This window comes from Choloepus didactylus, chromosome 3 (genome assembly GCF_015220235.1).
Source record: "Choloepus didactylus isolate mChoDid1 chromosome 3, mChoDid1.pri, whole genome shotgun sequence".
Taxonomy (NCBI): Eukaryota; Metazoa; Chordata; class Mammalia; order Pilosa; family Megalonychidae; genus Choloepus; species Choloepus didactylus.
In genome coordinates this window covers 202,303,216-202,322,240 of record NC_051309.1, presented here as the reverse complement: position 1 = coordinate 202,322,240, position 19,025 = coordinate 202,303,216, and the positions used below count along the sequence as shown (strand labels likewise).

General features: G+C 38.1%; 1 protein-coding gene across 6 annotated transcripts in view; it reads left to right on the top strand.

Moving 5' to 3' along the window:
- FAT1 (FAT atypical cadherin 1) overlaps window positions 1-19,025 on the top strand; it is a 146,847-nt gene that overhangs the window by 118,381 nt on the left and 9,441 nt on the right. For all 6 annotated transcript variants that reach the window (XM_037831200.1, XM_037831196.1, XM_037831198.1 and 3 more), the window contains exons 12-24: window positions 2,422-2,575; window positions 3,418-3,651; window positions 4,410-4,799; window positions 6,117-6,331; window positions 6,597-6,734; window positions 9,020-9,163; window positions 9,854-10,051; window positions 10,531-11,332; window positions 11,455-11,586; window positions 15,314-15,471; window positions 16,131-16,593; window positions 17,776-17,929; window positions 18,095-18,205. In XM_037831200.1, coding sequence (XP_037687128.1) covers window positions 2,422-2,575; window positions 3,418-3,651; window positions 4,410-4,799; window positions 6,117-6,331; window positions 6,597-6,734; window positions 9,020-9,163; window positions 9,854-10,051; window positions 10,531-11,332; window positions 11,455-11,586; window positions 15,314-15,471; window positions 16,131-16,593; window positions 17,776-17,929; window positions 18,095-18,205 — 3,293 coding nt within the window. The remainder of the gene's footprint in view (window positions 1-2,421; window positions 2,576-3,417; window positions 3,652-4,409; window positions 4,800-6,116; window positions 6,332-6,596; window positions 6,735-9,019; window positions 9,164-9,853; window positions 10,052-10,530; window positions 11,333-11,454; window positions 11,587-15,313; window positions 15,472-16,130; window positions 16,594-17,775; window positions 17,930-18,094; window positions 18,206-19,025) is intronic.

Below are 19,025 nucleotides of genomic sequence, written 5' to 3'. Positions count from 1 at the left end.
GCAAGAGTGATCCTGGGAGCTAGAGGGTGAGGAGAAGCTGCTATGGAACAGAGCTCGGCCCCAGCCTGTGGAAGGTAGTGATTAGCCGATCAAGAGTAGAAACCGAAAGGCATTGTGGTGTGACAGGGGAGAGTGCATGTGCTTGAGGAATAGAAAGGAGCTTACTTTGCTAGAAGTGGAGAATTTGTGTTAGGAGTCATGGGAAAGAAGGTTGAAAAAAATACTTAATAAACTGAATTATTGTGTGCTTTGAAGGTCATTCCAGGCAATTTGGACTCTATCCTAGAGAAAAGTAGAGACTTTTTAAATCCTTTTGTATTTGCAAGAGGGAGATGACTTGAGCCAAGAGTTGCTTGTACCGGGAGTTTGGGAGTTTGGGAGTTTGGAAGAGTCCAGGCAATTTGGACTCTATCCTAGAGAAAAGTAGAGACTTTTTAAATCCTTTTGTATTTGCAAGAGGGAGATGACTTGAGCCAAGAGTTGCTTGTACCGGGAGTTTGGGAGTTTGGGAGTTTGGAAGAGTCCAGGCAATTTGGACTCTATCCTAGAGAAAAGTAGAGACTTTTTAAATCCTTTTGTATTTGCAAGAGGTAGATGACTTGAGCCAAGAGTTGCTTGTACCGGGAGTTTGGGAGTCTATTGGTTAGGTAAGGAAGTGTGAAAGCAGGAGAATAACTAGCATAGGCAGGGTGACAGAACACGTTACATAGGAGAAAAACACAGGAATGTTGAGTCAAGAGTGCCTTCACGGTTTCCCACCTAGTGATCAAGAGAATGACCAAGGCAGTGGCAAGAGATGAACCTGGAGCAAGGTTTGGTTTTAGAGGATGTATGTTGAGTTCCATTTCCAATTTGTTAAATAGCTTAAGGTAATGGGGACATTCAGGTGCATGTGTGCTTTAGACATTTAGAGATGAGGTTGAATATTAGGGAGTGGTACATAAACTTGACAGTTTCTGTGGATAAATGATAATTGCATTCTTTTGAGATAATAAAAAGGAAAAAAAGAGAAGACATGTATTTGCATAGGGAGAAGAAAGAGAAAGAGAGGAAAGGAAGAGTGCAGTATATACCAGTGCAGTGTAATTGAGGTCGAAAGAAGAGAAAGTTTGTAGAAGCTAGGGTGGCGAGCAGAGGTGTGACGGAAATGAAAAGATGGATGACATGTGTAAGAAGACCATCCTGTGACTGCGTTGGAGATGGCAGGCTCAGTGTCACTATGTGGATGGATGCTTGATTGCAGAATAAAGAAGTTGTATTAATGAAGAAATGGATTTGGCCAGTCAAGAAAGTTGAGAGTAAAAGGAAGGAAAAAGAGTATGAAAGGTGAAGAGGAGGTTGGATAGAGGGTAGGTGAATTTCATAGAGTGACTGAGGATTTGAGAAGGCTGTAGATAAGGATGGGATGTGTTGGTAGCTGTGGAAAGTAAAAGCTGTCCTTGGGGAGCAGGACAATTAAAATTCAATCTTGAGGAGAGTGGAACTTCTGAAGGATGTAGTTATTTCCAGTCCATGTTTCTACTTTTTGGTAACAGTGTTTTAATAAAACAAAACACATTCCTCTTAAGGAAGTAAATGTGTGTTTTGTTGTTTTTATTTTAGTTTGTCTAGTATTTTCATATTATTTGGATGTTATACCCCCATCATCTTTGAGAATAATAAAATTTGAACACTAGATCATTTCATTTCATCGGTATTGCAAAATATTCTGTTTTGTGTGTTGTAAAATGTTGCTTACCCATAATTGAGCTCATGTTAAGAAAATAAATTAAGCAGTGCCTTATCTGTTTCTCTTATGTTTGTGGCATGAGTTCCTAAATAGTTGGAACTGGAAACAACTGTTTATTATGTTTCAGAGCTGTCAGATATAAAGAGGGAAGGGGCCAAACAGGAAAATAGAAGAAACCTGTTCTGAGTATCACTTGCTACTTCTGTGGCTTTGGGAAATCTTGGCTTTTTCCCGTAACATGAGAGGATCACTTCTTTCCCAGCTGTAATCATTTGGTTATGTGTTAGGAATGACTGCAAGCAATAAATTCTTCTATTTGGAAATGGGTAGATATGCAATAACAGGCATTTATTCTCTGCAAATTTTAGGTATAGAGTGCTACTTACATTTTCTCATAATAGTTTAAATTAAACTAAATATGAAACCAATTCAGTGACATATCTAGTCAATATTCTGTAGGTTAAATGTCAGTTCAGACTCTTTCAGAGCTGTGGAGTTAACTGTTACATGGCTTCTCCTTGTTTTAAAAGGGTTTTATAGGACAAATAGTTTTTAAAAAACTCTTTGGATTTTAACTTGAGTCATTTCCAATGTTTTCTATTGCTGAAATAAAAGTTCTTTTCCATCATTTCCTTGGCAGTTGTGGTGACTTTTAAATTTTATTCTAACGATACCGTTTAAAATCTCTATAGACTTTATATTCAGACTCAATTCCAGAAGACACCCTTCCTGGGAAATTGATCATGCAAGTCTCTGCTACAGATGCAGATATCCGTTCCAACGCTGAAATTACTTATGCATTATTTGGTCCAGGTGCAGAAAAATTCACACTAAATCCAGACACAGGTAATGATGGTTTGGGGTAAATTAATTATGTACTCTAATACAATCATATAAATAAGGTGGTTGATTGTAGATCACACATAAATTTTCAAAATTGACAGCTTTCTGAGAAATATAAACAGCAACTTAATGTCCAAAATTTGTAGGGAGTTAAAAATTAAGAGCAGCAGTATCACCTACTTGAGTCAAGAATTTAATTTAAAAGTTGTTTCTAGCAATCTCTTTTTTCTCAGAAATTAAAGCACATCTCAAACTTCCTTCTTTACCCGTTATTATGAATAAATACTTTTTGTATTTATGTAGTCTATTTTCTTAGGAATAATATATTTGAATTTGTGACCATAAGTTTATAATTTAGCATGTTCATAATTAAAATGATTCATGGTGCTTTATTCATTTTTAAATTGCTAGAGTTGTTTTCCTCTTGTAATTTGTACTTTGTTAAAATTGTGGTCAAATTATAGTTTTCTAATAACTTTTTTTTTTCCTGAAGAGCTAATTGTGAGCATATATATACATCTAATTTTTGAGTCAACTTAAAATGTTTTTAAATTTGGTAAATTGGTTAGCTGTTTCTCTTTGGTGACATTATATAAATTAAGAAAATGGCCTCAGCCTTGGAGCTTTATGACTTAAAGAGCTAGCACCTGGCAGGGTTTGAAATCTGGGACTCGCTGTTGTCAGGCAGCTGTTGTCTCATCATTGATAAAACTGTTCTCCAAAGGAAGGCTGCTATTCAGACTTTGTAATTTTAAGGAATAGTGGAAGAAAAAAGATGCCCTGTTGCAGTCCACCTCTTAAATTTCAAGTGAGTTCATTCATTTTTATTTGTGGTTTGTTTTTAGGGGAACTAAAAACATTAGCCCCTCTTGACCGTGAGGAGCAAGCCGTGTATAACCTTCTGGTCAAGGCCACAGATGGAGGTGGAAGATTCTGTCAAGCTAATGTTGTGCTCACATTAGAGGATGTGAATGATAATGCCCCTGAATTCTCTGCTGATCCTTACACAATTACCGTGTTTGAAAACACAGAGCCTGGGACTCCGCTGATGAGAGTGCAGGCCACAGATGCAGATGAAGGTATCATCAGGGTGATGATTTTTGCCTTCAGCTGTGCACCATGATCTGTAAAACGCTGTTTGAAGGCACATCTCAGATCCGGTGTATTTGACTTATCTCATGTATATATTGAATATGTTGTTGTGGTGTGTAATTCCTTAGCATTAACATGGAATGAACTCTTAACAGAAGAAGTAACTCGTTTTTAATGACTATTTCAAGTCTTAAGGTTGCATCCACTGAACTCACTTTTATAGAGCATCTGTGGTGTCACTGAAATTCTGGTTACTCACTGTAGTGACTATTCTTTGTATCCCATTGAATTGATTCGTGATCTGTTATCTTTGTGAACAAACCATTAGTGACTTAAAGAGGTTTTAGTGTCTTTGGAAAATAACAGAAGCAAATGCTATATTTAAAAGTTTCACAAATACTTGAAAAATTTATGGAGAAAGTAAGACTTTAGGATATTTGCATAGCATTCTGGTAATAATTTCTTAATTTTTGCTAATAGTGAAGAATTTAGAAGAATGGTAAAAATGTTACTTTTCATATGATGCTTTATCACTGAAGCTAAATGATAAGTTTTGTTTTAACTCAGCAAATTGTTAATCCAAAAAAGTCTACTTTTTTAAGATCATAGTCATAAGAAATTTTAATGTATATTAGCATTTTCCCTTTTTTAATATGCTTTTTTTTAAATAATTCAGGTTTAAATTTCTTTAAATGAAGCATTTAAAAATTATATGGCATTCTGATTTGATTTCATGTGTTGACAGGGTTAAATCGAAAGATTTCCTATTCACTGATTAACTCTGCTGATGGGCAGTTCTCCATTAATGAATTATCTGGAATTATTCATCTTGAGAAGCCTTTGGATCGAGAACTGCAGGCAGTATACACTCTTACTTTGAAAGCTGTAGATCAAGGTTTGCCAAGGAGGTTGACAACTACTGGCATCATTGTTGTATCGGTTTTGGATATAAATGACAACCCACCAGTATTTGAATATCGTGAATATGGTGCCACGGTGTCTGAGGACATTCTCATTGGAACAGAAGTTCTTCAGGTATATGCAGCAAGTCGAGACATTGAAGCAAATGCTGAAGTCACCTACTCAATAATAAGTGGAAATGAACATGGGAAATTCAGCATAGATGCAAGAACAGGTAATCGCCATGTGAATGAGAGGAAGCCCTTTATTCCACCAAAATGGCTAGATTTGCCTGACACTTTACATTATACTAAGTGACGAGTCACATTGTCAGTAGATGTTATAAAAAGATAAAACTCAGTTTTTCTTTTTTGTTGTTGTTTTTAAGTGGAGTCAAACAGTTCAGAAGATGTTAAACTATTCTACATTAAAAAAAAATACATTCCTGGTGCATCTGTTATAAGTTACAGACAAATTAAATGTAAATACAAAATTAATGTATCATGCTCTAGTAATTGAACAGATTCCATTAGATGAAGACTGGATGATAGTAGAAGATGGCCAACTTGTATTATAATCACTCCTTTTGCCCCCATATCAAACTCATATGAAGTAGCTTCCCAAATGAAGCAGTAGTTTCGACCACTTTGATCTTAGTTTCTGTAGCGGTCATCTGTTAATTCATTACGTTGACTTCTTTAATATGTTAGCTATATATAATAATTGAAGTACCTCGAACCACACTTGCTGAAAGACTGTCAGCAAAGTCAAAAGTCATAGGAAATATTGACTCTTGCTGCAAAACACTTTGTAGATTTACTGACCTGTGGTCTAAAATAGCTGTGTCTTAGAACATTGTAAAACGTTGCTCCATTCAAACTGTATTTAACAATACGTGACTATTTCAGCTAAAGAGAGTGTGATGTTTTCTAAAAAACTTTTTTAGTAAATCTCGTAAAATTGTTACTTTTAGACATCTTTTATTCCTTTCTCTTTTTAGACAGGATGGACTATAAGTGAAAAGGAAAGAGGATAAAGGAATTATTAAATCAAAAAGGGATTTCTTTAGTGATAGAATGTAAGTAAAGGGTTATTCTAGAGAGTTAAAAAAAATGGATGCATATCACTATCATTAATTTTTTTAAGAAAATGTTTGAGAAGGAAAAGGGAATCAAAAGCCACAGAGTAGATTTTTGCAGTTTTATTTTGTTTGTTAAACCAGAGTGAGGGCCATAGTAAACTATGGTTTAGAACAGATAAGAGGTATAGTCATTTTTATAGCTGGGCTTATAGGTGGCATCGATTGGGAAGGCAATTTAATTAACACAAAGAAAATTAGAACGATAACAAAGAGAAATAAATAAGGATTCAGAGATGAGCAAATTCATAATTTTTATTCGCTGAATTAAGAAATTAGAAAATGCACTTAAATAGTGAGTAAACTTTTGAAATGAAAATTAAATTCGTTTAAAAGTGCTATCCGTATCACTCATTGTAGAAAATAGTAGCAGCATATTAAAAGAACAGGAAGTAATTTTCTTTTTCTCCATAGGGGCCATATTCATCATCGAGAATCTGGATTATGAAAGCTCTCATGAGTATTACCTGACTGTGGAAGCCACAGATGGAGGCACACCTCCGCTGAGTGATGTCGCAACCGTGAGCGTTAACGTCACTGATATCAATGATAATTCGCCAGAGTTCAGCCAGGACACCTACACAGCAGTCATCAGCGAAGATGCTGTTCTTGAACAGTCTGTCCTCACTGTATGTATTTTTCCCCCTGCAGTTTTCTTCTGGATCTTTGCAAGAGTTTTTTTAGTAAGATTGATTCAGTTTTCCTAGTGGCCTGTTTGGAAATAATATGAAAATATAAAACTGTCTTTTATTAGCCGAATGAATTACTGACTTTATTATTATAAATTAATAAATAATTGCCTTTAAAACAGCTAGTTTTAGTATAAGGAATTTGTTTAATAGGCTCCTTCCTCTTCCTAGGCTGTGTCCTAAGCACAAGTGTGCTGTTTTCTAGGTTATGGCTGATGATGCTGATGGACCTTCATATAGCCACATCCACTATTCAATTGTAGACGGCAATCAGGGAAGCCCATTTACCATCGACCCTGTCAAGGGAGAAGTGAAAGTGACCAAACCACTAGACCGGGAAACAGTAAGTGAAAAAGTTTGGTTTTAAATTGTTTACAAAATCACCAAATCAATAAATAGAAGTACTTGTTATACGTAGCTGCTGGGCATGGGGTTACCTATCAAAAGGATAGAACTGGCCAGCCTTGTTCTCAAGGTACTGACACTCTAGTTGGGAAAGTGAGAATAAATATTGAAAATGAATTGACAGTATTCAGGTTTGTAAGACATAGGTTTTATACTAGTATGAAGTTTAGAATATAAAAGTTTTTGTCTTCAGTGAAGGGAGAAATTACTGTTAGCTCCAGTGTTCTGAGACACTTCATGGAGCTAGAAGCTGGGTTTTGAATGATTACAGGGATTTGGAAAGCCAAAGAAGTTGAGAGAAGGGAATTAATTTCCTGTGAGGAATTGCATGAGCATGGAGGTAGGAAGCCGTGGAATGTATTTAGGTACTTTATCCATTTGTGTTAATTATACAAGAAGCAGAAGGAGATAAGATAGGAAGGTGTATTAGGAACAGATTATGGGCCACATTAAAACATGGGATCAGAGGTGCAGGCTTGATGCTGCAGGCACTGGGGAGCTATTGAGTATTTGTGAGCTGAGGCAGACATTACAGAGAGGCCGTTTTTAGGATAAGTCTAAGTGTTCTTGAGAGGAGGGAGAAAACAGGGAGGTGGGAAGACCAGTGTCACTTAATCAGATGTGAGGTGAAACGAACCTGAATTGGGAAAGTGGCAGTGTGAATTGATTGAAAAGATAAACAAAAAATGCTGCAAAGGAAAAATGAGAATCCACAGGGCTTGTAAATGGCCGTAAGGGAAAGCAGTGGGGTTAGAAGATGAGTCGAGTTTTTCTACCATTAAAGAAAAGCAGGGAAGTCCTGAGGGTATAAACTGTATGGGCTGGCAGAGGTTGATGAATTTGTTTTTTGATACGACTTTTATAGGAAAGTGGCATATCCATCCAAGTAGAATTGTTCCGCCATTATTTGGAGATTTTAGTTTGAAGCTCAGAAACTTGAGAGCTGGAAAAGTAGATACAGTACTTGTCCCTGGAAATGATCATAGAGGTGATTGGAGGGAGTTAGATAAATGTCAGGAAATGAGGAGGCAAGCAGGGCTGAGCATCCATCCACCGTCCACCATCCATTCCCCCTTACAGGCAGGAGGGGAAGGAAAGTAGGGGCTGCTTCAGAGAGGCTGGAGGAGCCAAAGCCAAGAGCTTCCAGGAATTGATGCTCCAGAGATACCAGGAGGAAAGGAGACTCGGGGGTAAAAACTTTGTTTTGGGAATTAGACGGGAATTAGTAAATCAAAGAATGCAGTTTCATAAACGTGATGGGTAAATTTATCTTAGATTTGAGTGAGAGAGTGATTCAACATGTTGTTAAAGTCTCAATTCTCCCCTTCCTTTTCTGACCTGTTGTATTTGAGGAGGAACTTTAGAAAAGTATAGGGAGCATCACTTTGGTGGAGAATTCCAGTATTGCTGGTAGAACAAAGTTCCTGACTGAAGAGCATCTCAGTCTTCAGTATGCTAATTTGCATCAGATGCCAGCAGAGGAGAGAGCCTCTGGTGTTTTCTAAGCTAATTTGCCCTCAGAACCCTTTTTTGCTAGAGTGTTTTGCAGGACTGATGTTCTGTGGAATCTACTTGGATTTAGCCAGGTTTCTGGCTTCTTCCATCTTTCCTTCCTAAAGAAAGAGTTTAAAAGAGAGCTATCCTGGGAAAGACACTGCCTCCCTTGAGTCAGTTCCTTTTGTAGGAAGTCCTGAAGAAATAATGTTGAGGGATTTGGACAGTTGAGTACAGTGCAAGTTATGATTTATGGGGTGGGGTGATCTGGAGTGTCCTGAGGTGTTTAAAATGAATAAGCTCTTACGGGTGAGAAACAGCCTAATGTTATAAATTCCAGCTATAAATGAGCCCCAGGGAAGGGTGCCTTCTGTATTATTTTAAAAAGTAACAGCATTTGAGATAGGTTAGCATTTATATTACTTTACTATCTTAAATGATAAGAATTTTTAAAATTTAGAGATGCATTTTTAAAGATAGGACAGTTTAACAAAATGAGAAAATTATTGAGAGGCATTTGGAGAATCTACTCACAATTGGTAACCTTTGTTTGTTGAGAAAATAAGTCATTTGCAGTGCACTTGTTGCGAGGTTAGAAACTTACCCACATTCATGATGAGTCTCTGGGACCTGCCTCTCAAGATTGTCTGGAGTTCACTTCTGATTGAAGCAATATTCTTTGGCCTTGTGAAAACTTAGACACACTAGCTTTGTCTTTTCCCTGTGAAGGTTTCAGGTTACACACTCACCATTCAAGCTTCTGATAATGGCAACCCTCCCCGAGTCAACATGACCACCGTGAACATCGACGTGTCTGATGTCAACGACAATCCTCCAGTCTTCTCCAAGGAGAACTACAGCGTGATCATCCAGGTGATCTTGGAGTGCTGAAGGCTTCACTGTGTGCATTCCCTTGGAAATGAGCTCTTTCTCTGGTTACAGTTGTTGGTTTCAAATATCTTCCTTTTTCAAAGATGGGAAAAGTAAAATGAGAGAGGTGTCCGTCAAAACTAAAAGATGAGCATTTTCAAGATGAAACTGAGGTTTCATCTCTCTTCTTTTTGTGCTTTGGTTTTTAAGTCTCATGATTGTTCTATGATTAGTAAGATGTTGCTGCTTCTGCTGCTGCTTTTGCCACTGCTTCTCCTGCTTGCCCCCCTTCTCCCCAGCCTCAACCACCTTCTTCATTCCTAACCCTCCTTCACTCCCATCCCTCCTACTCCCCACCTTGGCCTTCCCTCTCACTCCTCTCCCCATCCTGTTTCACACTCCTCCTCCTCCCATTCCTTCTCCTTCCCCCATTACTCCTCTCCCACAGGTCCTCTCCTCTCCACAAGTTCATTCTCCATCCCCGTCTCTTCCTGGATCCCCTTCTCCTCTCAACCACCCTCTTCCCCACCCCCCCACCTCTCTTCTCTCTCTTCTTCTCAGATGGAGTAGCATGATAAAGCTTTGATTTCTGTGTTTTTTTTTTTTAATATTGTAGGAAAACTGTGTGCATCTCTTACCATATTGATTCCTTTTTATTGAAAGTTGTGTGTGTGTTTAATTTATTATGTGCAGGAAAATAAGCCTGTGGGTGTCAGTGTACTACAGCTAGTGGTAACCGACAAGGATTCTTCCCATAATGGCCCACCGTTCTTCTTTAGTATTGAGAGTGGAAATGATGACAAAGCATTTGAAGTCAACCAGCAGGGAGTCCTTCTGACTTCAGCTGCCATAAAGAGAAATGTGAAAGATCATTACTTATTGCATGTGAAGGTAGTAAAGTCTTTTCTTTATGATTTTGTGGTTGATACATAGAGAGCATAGAGAAGAGCTTTTTTTTTTTTTTTTTAAAGATCTTCATCTTCTCTTCCTTTCCCTTCCCTTGATTGGTGGTTGTCTTCTTACATGTGAGCCGGTTACTTTTCATTAGAAAATAAAAATTTATGGAATTGTGGGTTTTTTTTTGCCCCCCCCATTCCTTCATTTGTATCCCACCATACTTTGAAGGGGTCTCTTTTGTTTTTGTTTACTTGATGATCTACATTTAAGGAGCCAAACTTCAAGACAAATTAATGAAAGGGCTATAAAAAAAGTATTTGTCCTTTTCTTTGATATGCTTTCCATATGGAGAAATAGGTATATAACAGTTCATAAATTTTTAGTATTTGAGCAATGTAAATATGTCTTTTATTGCAAAGTTGTAAACAATGACATAGACAAAGGTGATTTCTTTTTTTTTCCTTTTCTCATAGGTGGCAGATAATGGAAAACCTCAGTTGTCTTCTTTGACATATATTGACATTAGGGTTATTGAAGAGAGCATCTATCCACCTGCAATTTTGCCACTAGAAATTTTCATTACTGCTTTTGGAGAGGAATACTCAGGTGGTGTCATTGGAAAGATTCATGCAACAGACCAGGATGTATATGACACTTTAACCTATAGTCTTGATCCCCAGATGGACAACCTGTTTTCTGTTTCCAGCACAGGCGGTAAGCTGATAGCGCACAAAAAGCTCGATATAGGCCAGTACCTGCTGAATGTCAGTGTAACAGATGGAAAATTTACAACAGTGGCCGACATCACAGTGCACATCAAACAGATAACGCAGGAGATGTTGAACCACACCATTGCTATCCGCTTTGCCAATCTTACTCCTGAAGAATTTGTTGGTGACTATTGGCGCAACTTCCAGCGAGCTCTACGGAATATCTTGGGTGTGAGAAGGAGTGACATACAGATTGTTAGTTTGCAGCCCTCTGAACCCCAGTCGCATCTGGATGTCTTACTTTTTGTAGAGAAATCAGGTAGTGCCCAGGTTTCCACAAAAATTCTCTTGCACAAGGTTAATTCTTCTGTGACTGATATTGAGGAAATTATTGGAGTTAGGATAGTGAACGTATTCCAGAAGCTCTGTGCGGGATTGGATTGCCCATGGAAATTCTGTGACGAAAAGTTGTCTGTGGATGAAAATGTTATGTCAACGCATAGCACAGCCAGACTAAGTTTTGTGACTCCCCGCCACCGTAGAACAGCTGTGTGTCTCTGCAAAGGTAACCCACAGTAGTATTTTACAGATTCATTTTGTGTACAGCCTTTAAAAGCTGAGAATTAAAGATCATTTCCTTGAAATTCCTGTTAATTGGCTCTCCCCCACTCTTTTCTATAAACAAAGAGGGAAAATGCCCACTTGTCCACCATGGATGTGAATACAATGTGTGCCCCGAGGGATCTGAATGTATCACTGATCCAAGAGAGGACAAATACACCTGTGTGTGCCCCGGTGGCAAGTTTGATCAGTGCCCAGGTGAGAGTTCATTTATTAAGTGTATTTTTAATTTTTCAAAGTCACTTTTAAGGTTTTTTTTTTCTTTATTGGAGTTTAAAAATAGAATAGAATATATTTATTATAACAAGTCAAACAGAGAGATGACTAAAAAATGATAATAGTAACTTTTCCTTCCTCTAATAAAATAACATACCCTCAAGTTAATAGTTTGGTGTTCATCCTTCTGTTTTATTATCAGTGCTTATGTAAATATATAGTTCTATAAGTTCTATAGTCAAAGTTTTATTTTCATTTTTTTTCTCTTCTCTCTCTCTTTCGTTAAACTAAAAAGCTATCATCTCAGTCCCTTACCTCTTGCTTTTTTTTCTCCACTGAACAGTATGTCATGGACATCTTTCCAAGTCAATACATATAAACCTATTTTTTTCACCATGTGTATACTTACACATATATTCACCTCTGCTTGTATACAAACACACACATCTCCTTGGACACATTTATTTTTAATAGCTGCACAATATTATCTGAGATGACTAGCATAATTTATCTAACCTTTTCCTTATAGATAATTAGGTTATGTTTCTTTTCCTTTAAAAAAGTCATTTACATCTATCCTTACATATTGCTGTTTTCATGTCTGCACAATGGATTTTAAAAGTAGGATTTACTAAGTCAAAGATTTAACCACGACATTTAAAATTTTTTAATAAATCACGATGTTACTTCCCAGAGAGTTACACCTATTCCTGTTTTTCCCAGTCATGAATGAAGGTGCCTTATTCCCCATTCTCTTGAAATATTCAACATTTTCAGTTAAAAAAAGAATTCCCCCATTGAATGGATATGTGTTACCTGTTATTATAATGTGTATTTCTGCGACAACTTGTGAGAGTTGTCTGTTCATTTGTTCATGGCTACTGGGTAATGAATGAATCATGTCCCCCATAAAAGGCATGTTCACGCCCCACCCCCTGGTCCTGTGGGTGTGAGCCGTTTGTAAATTGGAGCTTTGAAGATGCTGTTAGTTAAAGTGTGCCCAAATGGAATGAGGGTGGGCGTTAATCCAGTGTGGCTGAAGTCCAAAAGTCCAAAAGAAATTGGACACAGAGAGAGAAGCCAAGGAGAGCAACCAGAAGCCAGAAGTCAACAGAACCCGGAAGAGAAAGGAGCAGACACCGCCATGCATGGTACCATGTGATAAAAAATCCAAGGTTCCCCGAGGACTGCCGGCCAGCCAGAAGGTACCACCATTGGAGGAAACAAGCCTTCTAGCCCCTGAAACCGTGAGCCTTTAAATTCCTGTTGTTAGGCCAACCTATTGGATGGTATTTGTTTTAGCATCTAGGAGGAACTAAAACTAACAGACAGTGGGATTCTGCTGTGACAAATACCTAAAAATATGGAAACAGCTTTGGAATTGAATAATGAGTAGAGGCTTGATAGGAGTAGTCTAGGTTTCTTTGAAGAACCAGTTGGTAGAAAAATGGATGGTAAAGATACATGAGATGAGGCCTTAGAAGGAAATGATGAATGTTATTGGAAATTGGAAAGAAAGGCAATCCTTGTTATAAAGTGGCAGAGAACTTGGCAAAGTTGTGTTTTGATGTTGGATCTGAAGTAGAACTCGTAAGCAATAAACTTGTATATTTAGCTGAGGAGATTTCCAAGCTAAGTGTGGAAGGTGCAGCCTGGTTTCTCCTTTCAGCTTATAGTAAAATGTGAGAGGAAAGGAATAAATTGGGAATTAAACTCTTAAGCTCAAAAGAACCAGCAACTGATGATTTTGAAAGTTCATAGACTATCCAGATAGTGTGCTCTGAGACGAGAGCCAGAGGTGGCTCTATTAGGGACTTCCCTGAGCTTTTGATAAGTGATTCCCCAGAGAACGGGGGCTCCATGTGAGGATTTAACTGAACAATGCTTTGTTCATCTGTGGCTGAGTGTGGATCCAGCCAGCCATTTCAGTGTAAGTCAGGATTGGAAATGCAGTTATCCAGCCAGGAAGGATCTGCAGAAAGTTCTGTTGTCTGATGCTTTGGACCCACTTGAACTGCTTGCAAAGCCAACAAGGTTTTTGCGTAGTACGTATGAGCAGAACCATTGCCGGATTGGCCTGAAAGGGCACAAACTGAAGGAAGAATGACTTCAAGGACAGAGCCAGGGAAGCAAAGCTCTGGACCGAAAAGGTTTCCTCAGGCCAAGAGAGCAGGCCCACCCACAGGTGTGGAAGAGGCTCACAGTCCTTGCACTGGAAGGAGGCAGGCCTTGCAACCCATCATTCAGGAAGAATGTGGCCAACTTAATGTTGGCCTGCACCCCAGTGTTCAAGAAGAGCATAGTAGTTGCAGAAACCCTTGGAAGGGGTGGAGTTACCACTCCATTATGCTTGGAAGACAAAGAACTAAAGCACAGATGGCTTTGAGACCTTGAAATCTAAGAGAGTTTGCCCTGCTGGATTTCAGACTTGTTTGGAACCTGTGATCACTGTTTGCTTTCAGTATCTCCCTTCTGGATTGGGAATGTTTTTCCTATGCCTGTATATTGGAAGTAGATAACTTAGATTTCACAAGTTCATTAGAGAGGAATTTTGCCCTAAGATTGACCATACCCTTAACTGATTTTGATGAGACTTCTGTGCTTAGCATTGTTACTTAACTGACTTAAGGCTTTTCAAATGATGTGATGGAATGAGTGCATTTTGCTTTGGAGAAGGACAGGTCTTTTGGGAGTCCAGAGAGCAGACTGTTGGAGATTGAATCATGTCCCCTACAATAGACATGTTCAGACAACCCTGGCCCTGTGGTGTTAATCTGTTTGTAAATAGGACCTTTGAGGCTATTAGTCAAGGTGTGCCCAGATAGTGTGAGGGTGAGCCTTAAACCAATATGGCTGATGTCCTTAATGGACACAGAGAAGCCACTGGGAGCAGCCAAGCTGGATGTCAGTGGAACCCAGAAGAGGTGCCACCAAGTACATTACCATGAGATGGAAAAACCAAGGAGCCCCAAAGATTGCCCAGGAATCAGAAGATGATAGTCCCAGAGGCAGCAAGCCTTCCAGCTGTTGAAACCTGTTGTTAAGCCAGTCTATTGTCTGGTACTTGTTTTAGCAACTAGGAAGTTAACGCCATAACCTATTAGCATTTCCTTTTCTGTGACTTGTTTGTTCCTATCTTTTGCTTGTTTGTCTGGAGTATTTGTCTTTTTCTTTTTATCAAGTGTGAAACTCTTTTTATATTATGAATATTAACATTATTTGCATTACAGTTTCCCTGTGTTATATTATTGATCTTTCGATTTGCTTAGTAGCATTTTGTCATATTGAAATTTAATTTTCATTTTGTCAGTCCTGCATAGTTTTCCATAATGGTTTCCATCTCTTTAGAGTATTTTCTTCTTCTTTTGTGGGGGGTGAGGAGAGTTGTTTTCTATATTGCTTGAGAAAGTTTCCCAACCAACTTGAGGCTATGTTAGTATTTTCCTTAATTTTATATAGAAGATTTTTACATTTTGATCTTCCATTATTTTAGAGTTCATTTCTCTGTGATGCAGTAGTCTAATTTATACTCTTCCAAATTGGAAACTAGTTATGTTTTAAATAAATAGACATTTTCCTATTTAATTGAATTTTATAATGTTATGATTTTCCACAAAAACTTGGATCAGTCTCTGTGGAGAAAATCATACTTTAAAAAATATGCTTTAACTTGGTTCTGATTTGTGTTTTTCCTCTTTGTTATCCACAGGGGATTCTTCTGTAACATTTACTGGGAACAGCTTTGTGAAATACCGTCTAAAAGAAAATGAAAACAAGTTGGAGATGAAATTGACAATGAGGCTCAGAACATATTCTACTCATGCAGTTGTAATGTATGCTCGAGGAACTGATTATAGTATCTTGGAGGTACATATTTTATACATTTTTGTGCTTCAGATTGTGGAAGACTTTAAAAATATAAATTTCGTTTTATGTTCAGATTGCCCATTTAAAAAAAAAAATAAAGTGAAATGTTGAATTCTATGTTTGCATAGTTCATTAATACCTATACAAGTTTTAGACCCTGTGGCTTGAAAAGTTCTTTTTGCTGTGCAGTAGCACAGATACTTGTGATTTTTGTAAACAGTTTTTAGTACATGTGACGGTTAACATTCAAACTCTTTGATATTGCATCTTATTAACGGTATATAGTCTAGAGCAATCTTAACATATGCTAGAAGTGGTCATTTTCTTGCCCACCTTTCTTAACATGATTCAGTTTTGACTTTTGGAATTACTTAATGCTTTAAAAAAAAAAAACCAATTAATTATAAGTCATTAGTCATTTCCATGATGCTTTTTGGACGTGTAGTTGGTACTTGAACTTGATAGCCCTAAAAGATCCATTTTTATTATTTTCAGAATGGACAGATGAGCATGTGTTCTGTAGTATTTTTTAAGGCAAAGCCTTGTTCTTTCTACCTTTATTGTTTGGAAAATAGATTTTTCTCTTGTAGAGTTTGACCAGAAACTGTGATTAAAGTGTTCTGTGAGAGTAATGTGAATGGTTCTTATTTTTATCATAGATTCATAATGGACGACTACAGTACAAATTTGACTGTGGAAGTGGCCCTGGGATTGTCTCTGTTCAGAGCATTCAAGTCAATGATGGTCAGTGGCATGCAGTGTCCCTTGAAGTGAATGGAAACTATGCTAGATTGGTACTAGACCAAGTCCACACTGCATCGGGCACCGCCCCTGGGACCCTGAAAACCCTGAACCTGGATAACTATCTGTTTTTTGGTGGCCACATCCGGCAGCAAGGCACAAGGCATGGAAGAAGCCCTCACGTGGGTAATGGTTTCAGGGGTTGTATGGACTCCATTTATTTGAATGGGCAGGAGCTCCCTTTGACTAGCAAGCCGAGAAGCTACGCGCACATTGAAGAATCAGTGGAAGTGTCTCCTGGCTGCCTACTGACAGCTACAGAAGACTGCTCAAGCAACCCCTGCCAGAACGGAGGCATCTGCAATCCATCACCTACTGGAGGTGGGTTCATGATGTTATCAACTGTAAAATGCCACACATGCACGTACTTAAAGGAAGTTGCCCAAGTATTTTGTTTTTTTTCTCTTTTTATTCAGTGTTGTCTGATATTGTGGTCAGTGTTAGAATTGAGTAGTGTATTACAGAGCAGAGTAGATCTTAGCATTCTTCCCAGCAGCTAGGCTAAAGAGAATGCATTCTCTTATGTCTGGGCATCGACAGTCACACCCCAGACACCTGGCGCATGATGCATTTTCACATGTGATCTCTTTAAGGGAGAATTCAAAAATAGTGTACTGTTTTCTGTGGGAAGTGTGCATACTACATTAGAGAATGTTCTCCTACAACAGCACTCAGAAAATCTCAGTGGCGTGACATGACCAGAGTTTATGTTGTGTTCCTATGACTTGTCCAAAGCGGGCCAGCAAGGAGGCAGGCCGGCTTTCCCCATGGAGCCACTCAGGGTCAGGGGTGAAAGAGGCACCATCTTGGAGTGTGCTACCGTGAGCACCACTGCAGGAGGAAGGGACCGTGGTGAACCGCACTGACTCTAAAGCTCCTAGCCCAACACAACACTTTTCTTTGGTCAAAACTCATCACCCAGCCTTGACTTACTTCAAAGAGGGCAGGGAAGTGCAGTCCTACCACGTTCCCCAGAGGCAGATCATTGGAAATATGTGAGTGCAAAGCTGTAATGCCTATCACAGCCGTAATAAAATAGTCTGACATTCTTTAGTTTGGCCGAATTTGAATCACCACTCTTAAATTTGGTAATTTATAGTCTTCAGAATGCTTTCATACTTATTATCTCATTTAATCCTTAAGTAGCTTCCTGAGCCTCAAATAAGTTAAGGCTTAGAGATGTTAAATAGCAGATGTTGTCGGATCTACAGTCACTCAAAGGACTTTTTCCTGCTCTGTACACTTGATCCATAATCTTACACGATTATGATTAAAATTAATTATGACTTCTTTCTTTAGTTCTGTTTTGATTATACCAGCAGTGAAAAGCTTGTTGCTATAGACAGCTCTTTGCCAGGGGCAATAGAAATTTTACTAGCTTTTGCAGGTCTTGGGAAAACTAAACATTTGTTAAACTTAACTTAGACATAAAGCACCATATACTAAGAATGAGTTTTGAGTTATTGAATGATGAGACTTTTCTGTTCCATTTTGCTAATTTAGGTTATTACTGCAAATGCAGTGCCCTGTATGTGGGGATGTATTGTGAGCTGAGTGTCAACCCATGTTCCTCCAATCCTTGCCTTTATGGCGGCACATGCATCGTAGACAACGGAGACTTTGTCTGCCACTGTAGAGGATTGTATACTGGCCAGAGGTATGGTGCATTTTTCTTAACTTTCATAATTACATACTTTAAAAGCTTTTAAACGTAATTGTGCATGTAAAAAATCTACACTCATTTGTTAATGGTTTCTGCTTTGCTGAATTTTTTTGCAGTAGAAGCATTTGGTTGATGTGTATTTGTTTCCTTATTCTTCAGATGTCACCTGAGTCCATACTGCAAAGATGAACCCTGCAAGAATGGTGGAACATGTTTTGATAGTTTGGATGGTGCTGTTTGTCAGTGTGACTCAGGTTTTAGGGGAGAAAGGTAAATGGTTTCTTTCGAGATTTATACTTGCATCTCTCTGTGGTGTCGTATTGATTAGGAGATAGAACAGAGTTTCATCAGTTTGGACTACATTGCTTCAGAGTTTGATAATCCACTTATTGGATCCTTTCATGATTTATTTTTTTTTAATTCCATTTTATTAATGTATATTCACATACCATGCAGTCAAACAAAGCTTACATTCAGTTGTTCACAGTACTATTACATAGTTGTGCATTCATCACCAAAATTAATTTTTGAACATTTCATGATTTATCTTTTCAACCTCTAAAATAAAAAAGGAAATTATCGAGGAGATGTTTATAATATTGTAATGCTTGGAAAAATCTGGTTCTATACTTTAGATACATTACTTATAAACAAAGAATTGTATGGATTCTTGCAAGCAGTAAATGTGGAAGGAATAAAATTATTTGTTAAGGCAGCTGTGTCTGCGGAGCTTTACCCGCTCATCCGGGAGAGTAATGATAATGTCATTTCTTCATAATACACTATAACCAATATTTCAATGGCATCTAGAAATCTCTTTCAATGCTCCTGTTATTTTTGTATTCCTTACTGTAATTCTAAGAGGTGGTTATTACTTCCCAGGAGAAAAATATGAGTCATGGAGGTGCCTATTATATACCTTAAATGAGGTGGATAAGAGAGTTTAGTTCCAAGTCCCATTTTGCCTTAGACGTCTCACCAGTTCAGTTAAAAAAATTACTTAGTGCATGTTATTTTTAAGTGCTTAGTGCTGTACGTTTAGATAAGCCTTCAGTATTCATCTTATTTGAAGGCTTCTGGTAGGACCTGC